Here is a 12,898-nt window from a genome sequence, read left to right as displayed (position 1 = left end):
GGAGGTCCGCCACGAGGGCCGCCTCTGCCGGGGATCCCTCCCTGCTGTGGGCAGATCCCCAGGAGCTGGTCCGCGACACCTTGTTCCTGTCCGGCACGTGCAGCAGCTGGGCCTGGCCTGGCAGCTGAGGCCTCTCATCCCTGCTGCTCGCCGTCACACCCCACACCCTGCCACCTAGCCCACCCCCATCCTCCTGCACCTCCTGCGGTGCGTCAGCATGAGGTGACCGGGTCAACATCGCACGCTTGACCTGTCGGGAGGGGGAGGGGTGGGAGTCTGGGTACGGCGAGGGGGTGCGGGAGTGAGAGCGCTTGCGTCGATCCCCTTCCTGGCTGGCGTCCATGCCTGCAGGGGCCGAGTTAGCCCTGGTGCTGGTGGTGGCCACGGCCGTCACTTCTCCCGCTGCCTGGGACATCCCGCTGGCTGCAGCGGGCACTGCCTGGAAGGGCACCGGAGACACTGCGCAGCTCTCCTCACGCTGACCGGCCGCTGACAGCGTTACCAGGGTGGGGGGGGGTGGGGGGTGGCGGTGCTAACGGCCAGGCGCACGATGGAGGTGTTTGAGTGAGAGGCCGTGTGCACGCGCAGGTCCTCCGACTTGGCAAAGGTGTCCCCACACAGACCACAAATGTACGGCCGCTCCTGCAACAGCCCCCACCATGCTGCCCTCAAAACATGGCCTCAACCGTCTTTCCTCAAACACCTCAACAGCACTGTCCTTACTCAAATGTGGCTGACAGTATCTTTTCCAAACATGGATAGCAGTCATAAGTATCCTTACTGGAACATAGCTAACAGCATCTTGTTGAATGTGGATAGCAGAATCCTGACTGAAAAGTGGCTAATATTTGAAACATGGGCAGCACTGTCCTTACTCAAACATGGTTAATAGCATCTTGTTGAAACGCTTTAACCATAGTATTATCCTTACCAGTAGCTAATAACAATTAATATCTTTTTGAAATATGGACAGCAGTCTTCTTCCTGCAACCTGGCTAAATGAAATGTGGACAGCAGTCTTCTTATTGAAACATGGCTATTACATATATAGATCCTTTTAATATGGATTGTAGACTCATCCTTACAATGCGGCTTACAAGTAATCTGGATAACAATATCATTCTCAAAATGCAGTTAACAGTGTCTTTACTCACACGTGGCCAACACACACACACACACACACACATTCACAACCCCCCCCCCCCACACACACACACACAAACACACAACACACACACATTCACAAACACATACACACAACACACACACACAGCACACACACACTCACTCACACACACACACACACACACACACATTCACAAACACACATACACACACTCACAAGCACACAATACACACACACACACACACACACACACACACTCACAAACACACACACACACACATTCACAAACACACACACACACACAAACACACACACACACATTCACAAACACACACACACACACACACACATTCACAAACACAAAACACACATACACACACTCACAAACACACAACACACACACACACACACACACACTGAACCCTACCTGTGGGTGCGTGTGGAGATGTGTGCGCAGCGACTGAGCGTTGGTGAATCCAGCGTCACAGAACTGGCAGACATGGGGCCGCAACTCTGGATGGCTCATCAGGTGAGACTGTGAACACACACACACACACACACGCACACACACACACACACGCACGCACGCACGCACGCGCACGCACGCCCACACACACACGCACGCACGCGCACACACGCAGACACGCACACACACACACGCACGCGCGCACACACACACACACACACACGCACACACGCACACACACTACTAAATGATACATCAGACAATGCCAATAAAAACTGAACACAACATGACATGAATATCATAATTTTCTTGGTTTCTGTTTACAAATTACATACATTTTGCCGTTTCCTCTGTTGAGTTTTGTGTACTTTTGTGAAAAAAAAAAATCAATTAAATAAAAATGCAAATAAAAAAAGGAAATTGAATATCATTAATTTACAAAGCACACACTGAAAACCAAAACCAATATGACATTAGTTCCACAGAAAGTTGGTGTCCAGTGATCAAACAGAGCGGTGTACAAGCCTCTAAAGTTCTCCACCACTCCACATAAATGCGGAGAAACACGGGGCATGATGACTATTGACAGAAACACACTGAACTCCAATATGCACTGAAAAAAACCCAACACATTTAGACAGACTACAAACACACTACACTCTAATAATGTAATTTACAAAAAAAAAACCCAAAAAAAACCAATTCCTTATTAACATAGACACTACAAACACACTTAAGTTCAAGACAGGCTGAAAATAAAAAGCATGACGAACATCTACAAAATACAGTCAACAAACAATAACATTATCAACTCCTATTCTTGGTTTTAAATAACTCATGTCCCACTCACTTCCCCTGGGAACCAGGTCTGTACAAAAGTGGAATTTGGAATTCCAATTCTGTTTGTTGTCATCTCCCAAAATCTGCTTCCTTAGCTGAACTGTTAATAGATAGCCAAAACACACAGATGTTTCCTTAGCTGAACTGTTAATAGATAGCCAAAACACAAAGATGCTTCCTTTGCTGAACTGTTAATAGATAGCCAAAACACGAAGATGCTTCCTTTGCTGAACTGTTAATAGATAGCCAAAACACAAAGATGCTTCCTTTGCTGAACTGTTAATAGATAGCCAAAACACGAAGATGCTTCCTTTGCTGAACTGTTAATAGATAGCCAAAACACAAAGATGCATAATTTGTCTCATAAAAAGCTTATTGATATTCAATTTTATCCTCTTTTTTTTTCCTTTTTTTTTTATTAAAGTTTTCTTTTCCATTGATCTATTTATATATTTTGGAAGGGATGTCCAGCACATATTCAATCAAAGCAGCAGCACTGAACAGGACTGAAATGACTCAGCAGCAGTGCAGAGTCTCCCCCAGTGCGTGGCCTGAGGGTGAGGGGGTGGGAGGGGAGAGGAGGGCTGTGACAGACGGGTCAAGCCCAGCAGGCAGCTGTGTTCAACGGATTCACAACGAATGGCGCAAGAGTGATGCCCCTGAAACATGCAGGCTATCTAATCAAATCAAATCATGCTGCTTACACTATAACTGAATGCCAATGGCCATACCACGTTGAAAACACCGGTTCTCATCCGATCACCAAAGTTAAGCAACGTCGGGCCCGGTTAGTAGTACTTGGATGGGTGACCGCCTGGGAACACCGGGTGCTGTTGGCATTCATTTCTCAAGGCCTGACTAAGCACATTGGGTTACGCTGCTGGTCAGGCATCTGCTTGGCAGATGTGGTGTAGCGAATAATAATATGGATTTGTCTGAACTCAGTGACGCCTCCTTGAGCTACTGAAACTGAAACATACTATGCCCAGGCGGCCACACTGCTGCCGTTGCTGGGGTGAAGAAGATAATGGGGCAGCAACAAAGAAAAAAGCAGCAGCTCCCATCCGATATCCACAGGCCAACGAAGGGTGGTGATCCCATCCAATATCCACAGGCCAACGAAGGGAGGCGATCCCATCTAATATCCACAGGCCAACGAAGGGTGGTGATCCCATCCAATATCCACAGGCCAACGAAGGGAGGCCATCCCATCCGATATCCACAGGCCAACGAAGGGAGGCCATCCCAACATGATATCCACAGGCCAACGAAGGGAGGCCATCCCATCCGATATCCACAGGCCAACAAAGGGTGGCGATCCCATCCGATATCCACAGGCCAACGAAGAGAGGCCATCCCATCCGATAACCACAGGCCAACGAAGGGAGGCCATCCCATCCAATATCCACAGGCCAACGAAGGGTGGCGATCCCATCCGATATCCACAGGCCAACGAAGGGAGGCCATCCCATCCCATATCCACAGGCCAACGAAGGGAGGCCATTCCAACATGATATCCACAGGCCAACGAAGGGAGGCCATCCCATCCGATATCCACAGGCCAACGAAGGGAGGCCATCCCATCCGATATCCACAGGCCAACGAAGGGAGGCCATCCCAACATGATATCCACAGGCCAACGAAGGGAGGCCATCCCATCCGATATCCACAGGCCAACAAAGGGTGGCGATCCCATCCGATATCCACAGGCCAACGAAGGGAGGCCATCCCATCCCATATCCACAGGCCAACGAAGGGAGGCCATTCCAACATGATATCCACAGGCCAACGAAGGGTGGCGATCCCATCCGATATCCACAGGCCAACGAAGGGAGGCCATCCCATCCAATATCCACAGGCCAACGAAGGGAGGCCATCCCATCCCATATCCACAGGCCAACGAAGGGAGGCCATTCCAACATGATATCCACAGGCCAACGAAGGGAGGCCATTCCAACATGATATCCACAGGCCAACGAAGGGCGGAAATCCCAACATGAGGAGGACCACAGTCTGGGCAGGGAGAGGGGGGTGTGGGGGGGGGGACACCACAGACCTGTACCTACCGTGAACTCGGCCAAGGAGGAGAACTGCTTTCCACACAGAGCGCAGGTCTTGTCTCCCTTGTCCCCCTGTGCCTGCCGCTCCCCTGGCTGCACGGCCCCCCTGTCTCCCTCCTCCGGCACCGCCTTCATCGTCCTGTCCACTCCACTCCTCTCCTCTGCACACACACACACACACACACACACACACACACACAAACGCATGAACACACACACACACACAAACACATGAACACACACACGCACACACACACAAATGCGCACACGCACTCACACACACACAAATGCACACACACAAATGCACACACACACACACACACACACACACACACACACACACACACACTGTGTTCAACACAAATAACAGAGAACTTTGCTGGAACAGCTTAGTGATCCAACACAAAAAGTAAAGACTGGATGTCCAGAGAAGTTCACCATTTTGCTACCTGTTTCAACGTCCCAAGCTAAACTTAGTTTTGGTCATATTCTTCACCTTCTGTTACCAAGAGGTAAGAGGCATACGGAACAGACACCAAACACAAATGCAACAACACCTGAACCCGAACGTTGATAAAACAGAGCTGAGTGTCTAGCTGAGACTGACAGGCAGTCAGTCCTAATGACTATTTGTCCACAGATTTATTCTCACACTAATACCAATGGACCCATCACAAAAATAAACCTGAAGCTATTGAAAGCAAAATCTATTAATAGTATTATCCATCAATAATCATCAGTTTTGAGTCCAGAAAAGAAATGTTCAGGGTTTATAATCTATCGATCATTGCCAACACCAAATCTTCAATTCTTCAAAAACCTATCTTTTCAAAACTAGCCTTGGTAATTTTAGTTTTATTGTTCATATTCAACATGTGCAAAATCAAAGCACTAGTATGTCTGTAGTTTTTCTGTCTTTTTTTTTGTTGTTGTTTGTTTTTACAAATAATCACAGTAATCAAACAAAGAGGAATCAATCTCATTCTCATGATATAAAAATTCACCAATCCTTTGTGACAGCAGTCACAAAATTTCAGGGGGTTCTTCACTTCACAAACATAAACACATCAGCAGTTTCTGAAAACTGCACACACACACACATACACACACTGATACATGATACACCAAACACAACTCACATACCAAGCACACACACACACACAGTCACACACACACACACACACACACAAACACACACACACACATATACACAACACACACTCACACACACACACTAACAAACACTTACATGCATGTGCATACACACACATACACACACACATACAGTGATACACACAATCACAAACACACTCACACACATTCACAAACACACACAAACACACACTCACAGAAACACACAGTAACACCACACATACACACTCACACACACGCAGCACAAAAACATGACTAAGAACAGCAATGTGACGGCTGCCATCACTCACCTCTCCCCTCCACACTCCCCTCAGCTTCCGTCACCTCCTCCGCCTTCACTCTGACATCACCCCCACTTCCTCCATCACCACCGTCACCACCACCCCCCACGCCCCCTACCACACCGTCCGTCACCGTGGCGGCGAGGGGGGCCAATGACGAGGTGGTACCCGAGGGCTCGGGGGTCTTCCTTCCAGCACTGTCGCCCCCCTGCCCCTCGTCAATGACCAGGTGAAGGTCACCGTCGGGGTCAGAGTCTATGGAGTGGAGCACTGCATTCTGGAGCTTGGGTTTCTTGGCTGAGGAGGAGGAGGAGGCGAACCTGGCTCTCTCTTCAGCCCTGGCGGCGGGGGGAACGCCGTCTTTGGACAGCGGAGTCCCGACAAGGGCTGGGGTGGAACCACCGGCCCCTGAGTCTTCCATGGAGGCCGCCTTCCTTTTCAGCGCCACCTGCGGCACATCCAGCGACTGCTCGCTCTTGCGCTGGGTCAGCATGACCCCCCGCCCACCCACCGTCACCACGGGAACCAGGCCGGCCGACAGTCTGCTGGCGTCCACAAAGCTCTCCCCTTTCCGCAAGGTGGAGAGGATCTCCCGCACAGGGGTCCCCGTCTTGGGCACGTAGGTGGTCGAAATCTTGCTGAGGGCCTCAGTGTTGCCGGCGGCCTTGAGGGCCTCCCTGGCCATGCTGAAGTGCCGGTCCAGCATGTGGGCTGCGTTGTCGGCCACAGAGATGCTCTTCAGGGCAGGGGGCTTGACACCCACCATGGGGGGCCCTAGTCCCCGTGGACTGCTCCTCCGCCACCCGGCGGTATGTGCCCGCGGGCAGCATGCCCAGACTCTCCAGGACGTTGATGTGCTTCTTGGAGCGCAGGTGGCTGGACAGCTTGCCGCCCGTCTCAAAGCGCAGGCTGCAAAAGGAGCAGCTGAAGCTGGCCTCCTGGCCGTTTCTCTCCCCTTCCTCCTCCTCCCGCTCCTCGTCCCAGCGCTGGCTGGCTGTGGCTGGCACCTTGACCACGGCCGGGGGGAGGTGGCCGTCGGCCATCTGGTGGCGCTTCAGCAGCCCCTCCGACAGGAACATCTTGTCACACACGCCGCACTGCAGCTTCTGCTTGTGGTGGCCATGAAAGTGGATGCTGCGGTGTCGCACCAGCTGGTGGTGGCTGGGGAAGGCTGCGTCACACACGTCGCACGTGTTGCTGCTGAGGTGGTCCACCCTGGACACTGACCCGCTCACCGGCTGGGCTGGGGGAGAGGTGGGGGGCAGGGGGTGCAGAGAAGAGGAGGAGGAGGGGTGCAGGGCGCTGGGGGAGGGGCAGGGGGAGGAGGAGGCCGCAGGTCGGGTGGCCGACTCCGTTGACGCTGACTTGCTGTGAAGAGGTGGCGCTGCCTTTCCCTCCACCTCCCTGCCTGGCGGCAGAGCCGACACAGTCATGGGGTCCGCCCCTTTCCTGTAGGCCTGCAGCATGGCGCCCATGTCCCCCTGTGTGTCCGAGGTCACCGCCTGCAGGGGGGAGGGGGGCTGGCTGAGGGACGCACCGCACCCTGACGGGCGACACTGGGTGGGGGCCAGGGACTCGCTGACGCAGGCCGACACCACCACCCTGCTTCCCACCCCGCTGGCTGTGGTGGCTGTGCAGGAAGCATTGCCGTGGCGACGAAACATGTCGGAGAAGGGGTTGCTGAACTGGAAGAGCTGCGGCGCGGTGCCAGCCGCGGGAGCCAGACCGGCAGACACGGAGGTGAAGCCTGCAGACAGCGGCGTCAGTCCCGCTGACAGCATGCTCCCTGTGTAGCCCTTCCCTGCGCCCCCCGACACATCGACAGCCGGCATGTTGGGCGTGGTGGAGGAGGAGGCTTTGGGGATCATCTGGCCCACGATGGGGCCCTGGCTGGTGGGCGTGTAGCCCGGGATCCTGCGAGCCGACATGTAGGCCGGCAGGAACTTCATCAACGACGGACTGGGCAGGTTGCCACGGCCACCAACACCTCGGCTCCCCGGGGAAGGGGAGGAGGTGGAGGAGGTGGTGGGGGACAGGGGGGCGGTGGGGGTGAAGGGAGGAGGCTTGAGCAGCGCCAGGTGGGTGGGGCGTGAGGCGGAGGTGGGAGGAATGCTGCCCGATGTGGACACCACCGCGCTGGAGGTCATGGTGGTGGTGGTGGTGGTGGTGGTGGCCCTTGTGGTGGAGGTGGTCGAGGTGGTGGGGGCGACAACTGGCTGGCTGGCTGTGCTGTCCACAGCAGTGACACCTGGTGCTGGGCAGGCTGTCTCTTCCGTCTCTTCGTCAGACACCGAGTCAATCTGCACAACGGCAAACTGTCGGTTACTACTGTCACTGACTAGAACCATGTTTAAATAATCATTCTGTCACCTCTGTCACCAAACTGTCAGTTAATACTGTCACTGAATAGACCTGTGTTTAAATAATCATTCTGTCACCTCTGTCACCAAACTGTCGGTTACTACTGTCACTGACTAGACCTGTGTTTAAATAATCATTCCGTCACCTCTGTCACCAAACTGTCGGTTACTACTGTCACTGAATAGACCTGTGTTTAAATAATCATTCCGTCACCTCTGTCACCAAACTGTCGGTTACTACTGTCACTGAATAGACCTGTGTTTAAATAATCTTTCAGTAACTACTGTTACTGACAACAACCAAGTTTCAATAATCATTCTGTCACTTCTAACACATGAGGAGGAGGCTCAGAGTTGTCTCTCTTGCACTTGTCACTGCTTGCTTCAACTCTGAATTCCACAATTTCTGTTTGTGATCAAATCAATATCAATACTTCACCATTATTCCGATTTAAATCTGCATCAAAAACACTGTTAAAGTTTTGTTGTTGTTTTTGTTATTATTGGTGGCGTCATTTATTTTCATTTCCATCCCAGAATAGCTCCCTGATCACTTCAGAATGTGTTTCAGCTTGGGATGTTAAATACTAACCAAGCTGAAACACATTCTGAAGTGTTCAGTTGCAAAACACAACTGGTCTTCTCCACTGATGACAATCTCACTTGAAATGATCGCAAGTTCAATTCTCTGTTGGTAACACCATTTTGAACCAGCTCTATACTGTTTCAAATAAATTAATCTGCTCTCATGATCAGAGCATCAACTTAGTTACATAACTACTGTGACTGATAAGCTGTTTTCTTTCAAAGTTCAATGTCCAAGTGTGCATGCCACATCTCTAAAGGTGAGAAGCATGAACACACACATTTGCACGCCAAGTCTCAAGGAGAGTTAAAACACACATATGAATGCCACATTGCTACAAAGTCTTAATCTTTCTGTGTGATAAGCAGAGTAGTCCTTGTAAAAATGGTTTCAACTTGTTTTGTGTGCTATAAATATGATCAGAGAAAAGGGTGCACATTTTTCAAATAACATTGGAAACAATTTTGTTCCAGATGAACATCTTTCATAAATTACATTAGAAACAGTTTTGTTCTTGATGAACATCTTTCAGAGAAAGTTTTGTTCTAGATGAACATCATTCACAATCAGATCAGAAACCATCATGTTCCAGATGAACATCTTTCACAATCAGATCAGAAACCATTATGCTCCAGATGAACATCTCTCACAATCAGATCAGAAACCATCATGTTCCAGATGAACATCTTTCACAATCAGATCAGAAACCATCATGTTCCAGATGAACATCTTTCACAATCAGATCAGAAACCATCATGTTCCAGATGAACATCTCTCACAATCAGATCAGAAACCATTATGCTCCAGATGAACATCTCTCACAATCAGATCAGAAACCATCATGTTCCAGATGAACATCTCTCACAATCAGATCAGAAACCATCATGTTCCAGATGAACATCTCTCACAATCAGATCAGAAACCATCATGTTCCAGATGAACATCTCTCACAATCAGATCAGAAACCATCATGTTCCAGATGAACATCTCTCACAATCAGATCAGAAACCATTATGTTCTTGCACAGCACAGGGGCAGAGCATTACCGTGATGACTGGCGTGGTGATGTCACTCTTGGGAGGCTGGGAGACGATCAGACCCAACCCCTCCCCCTCCCTCTCCTTCACCCTCACCACGATGGGCGGCGCTTTGTCTGCCGCCAGCTTCAGGCCGCACAGAGGCTTGGTGCGTTCCATCAACGCTCCAATCAGGGACCCGAGGTTCGATTGCTCTGCTCGACATACACAACAAACAAGATTAATAGGGTGTGTCTGCATACACCTGCGTGTGCGCGCTGAGTGTGTGTGTGTGTGTGTGTGTGTGTGTGTGTGTGTGTGTGTGGGCATGTGTGTGTGGGCATGTTTTTCCATTTTTATTTTCAGTTTTTTGGAATTTTTTTTTTTTCCACACATTATATACATTTTTTAACAGGTTTTACAATTCTTTGGCATTTTTGCACCAAGAATGCATTATAACAAAATGTTTGGGTTTTTTTTTTCTGAAGTCAGTTTGACTGTATGTGTGTGTGTGTGTGTGTGTGTGTGTGTGCGTGTATGTGTGTGTGTGTGTCCTGTATTGTGAGAATGCTTGGTGTGTGTGAGTGTGCATGCATGTGCACATATGTGCATGACTCTGTGTATCACTGTATATTTGTGTGCATGAACACGTGTGTATGTGTGTTTGTGTTTGAGTGCGCATACAATCATGCACATATGTTCTGCAGCGCGTCTCCATGATACTCCCCTCTACCTCACACTTCTCCATGATACTCCCCTCTACCTCACACTTCTCCATGATACTCCCCTCTACCTCACACTCCCCCACGATACTCCCCTCTACCTCACACTTCTCCATGATACTCCCCTCTACCTCACACTTCATGATACTCCCCTCTACCTCACACTCCCCCACGATACTCCCCTCTACCTCACACTTCTCCACGATACTCCCCTCTACCTCACACTTCTCCATGATACTCCCCTCTACCTCACACTTCTCCATGATACTCCCCTCTACCTCACACTTCTCCACGATACTCCCCTCTACCTCACACTCTCCCACGATACTCCCCTCTACCTCACACTTCTCCATGATACTCCCCTCTACCTCACACTTCTCCATGATACTCCCCTCTACCTCGCACTTCTCCACGATACTCCCCTCTACCTCACACTTCTCCATGATACTCCCCTCTACCTCAGACTTTTACATGATACTCCCCTCTACCTCACACTTCTCCATGATACTCCCTTCTAGCTCACACTTCTCCATGATACTCCCCTCTACCTCACACTTCTCCATGATACTCCCCTCTGACTCACACTTCTCCATGATACTCCCCTCTACCTCACACTTCATGATACTCCCCTCTACCTCACACTTCTCCATGATACTCCCCTCTAACTCACACTTCTCCATGATACTCCCCTCTACCTCACACTTCATGATACTCCCCTCTACCTCACACTTTTGCTCATCTCAAGGCAACAGACCTGTCAACAGGCTTCAACGTAGCATTTTTATCACTTGATCCCAAATCTCTCTCTCCCTCCCCAGATGATCCCAAACCTCTCTTTCCCTCCACAGATGATCCCAAATCCTTCCCTCCCCAAATTATTCCAATCCCTCCCTCCTCAGACAATCCCAAATCCTTCCCTCCTCAGAAGATCTCAAATCCCTCTCTCCCAAACTTATTCCAAATCTCTCCCTCCCCAGATGATCCCAAATCCCTCCCTCCACAGATGATCCCAAGTCCCTCTATCCACAGATGATCCCAAGTCCCTCCCTCCCCAGATGATCCCAAATCCCTCCCTCCCCAGGTGATCCCAAATCCCTCCCTCCACAGATGATTCCAAATCCCTCCCTCCCCAGGTGATCCCAAATCCATCCATCCCCAGGTGATCCCAAATCCCTCCCTCCCCAGATGATTCCAAATCCCTCCCTCCCCAGGTGATCCCAAATCCCTCCCTCCCAAGGTGATCCCAAATCCATCCATCCCCAACGTATCCCAAATCCCTCCCTCCCCAGATGATCCTAAATCCCTCCCTCCCCAGGTGATCCCAAATCCCTCCCTCCCCAGATGATCCCAAATCCATCCATCCCCAGGTGATCCCAAATCCCTCTCTCCCAAACTTATTCCAAAGCCTTCCCTCCTCAGACGATCCCAAATCCCTCCCTCCCTCCCCTGTCTCTCGGTTGTGGCGACCTACCTGTGAGGGCGACGTGTGAGTGGAGGTGTGATGCGGGCAGGGCATGGTGGCCGGCCTCCACCTTGCGGGACAGGTCCAGCAGACTGTGGGCAATCTCCGTGTCCAGCACCCCCTCACTGCTGCTGTCCCCCCCTGCGCACAGCAATCAACAGTCAGCTTCTTCTTCTTCTTCTTCTGCGTTCACTCGTATGCACACGAGTGGGCTTTTACGTGTATGACCGTTTTTACCACGCCATGTAGGCAGCCATACTCCGTTTTCAGGGGTGTGCATGCTGGGTATGTTCTTGCTTCCATAACCCACTGAACGCTGGCATGGATTACAGGATCTTTAACGTGCGTTTTTGATCTTCTGCTTGCATATACACACGAAGGGGGTTCAGGCACTAGCAGGTCTGCACATATGTTGACCTGGGAGATCTTAAAATCTCCACCCTTTACCCACCAGGCGCCGTCACCGTGATTTGAACCCGGGACCCTCAGATTGACAGTCCAACGCTTTAACCACTCGCCTATTGCGCCCGTCGAAACAGGCAGCAATATTTCAATCCTGTCACCCCTGCTGGGGTACAGAGGATGTCGATAAACGACACTGGTATCATTCACCCAAAACTGAAAAGCAAACAACAAATAAAACAATGAAATTGGTGATAAAAACAGGAAAAAAAAACAACAACAAAAAAACAGCGGTCATATCATCTTGTAATCGTTCCTTTTTCAATGAGTTTCCTCACTTTTAAACACACTCCTCCCTGCTTTCAACAAACTGCAAAAAACTAACAACTGATTTTGGATTCAAATATTTCTTTGGGGTGAACTCA

The 12,898-nt window shown here is 50.3% G+C and overlaps 1 protein-coding gene and 1 non-coding gene across 3 annotated transcripts in view; one reads left to right on the top strand and one right to left on the bottom strand.

Moving 5' to 3' along the window:
• Positions 1-3,149: 3,149 nt before the first annotated feature.
• On the top strand, positions 3,150-3,271 carry LOC143291332 (5S ribosomal RNA). The gene has a single exon (XR_013056507.1). It is a non-coding gene; the product is annotated as a 5S ribosomal RNA (ribosomal RNA).
• Positions 3,272-6,425: 3,154 nt separating this feature from the next.
• LOC143291066 (uncharacterized) overlaps positions 6,426-12,898 on the bottom strand; it is a 52,034-nt gene continuing 45,561 nt past the window's right edge. For both annotated transcript variants that reach the window (XM_076600655.1, XM_076600656.1), the window contains exons 14-16: positions 12,081-12,212; positions 9,918-10,102; positions 6,426-8,225 (exon numbers count right to left, since the gene is read on the bottom strand). In XM_076600655.1, coding sequence (XP_076456770.1) covers positions 6,573-8,225; positions 9,918-10,102; positions 12,081-12,212 — 1,970 coding nt within the window. In that variant the 3' untranslated portion in view covers positions 6,426-6,572. The remainder of the gene's footprint in view (positions 8,226-9,917; positions 10,103-12,080; positions 12,213-12,898) is intronic.

The sequence above is a fragment of the Babylonia areolata genome, chromosome 16 (genome assembly GCF_041734735.1).
Source record: "Babylonia areolata isolate BAREFJ2019XMU chromosome 16, ASM4173473v1, whole genome shotgun sequence".
In the NCBI taxonomy this organism is placed as follows: Eukaryota; Metazoa; Mollusca; class Gastropoda; order Neogastropoda; family Buccinidae; genus Babylonia; species Babylonia areolata.
This window is presented reverse-complemented; position numbering and strand designations above follow the sequence as displayed.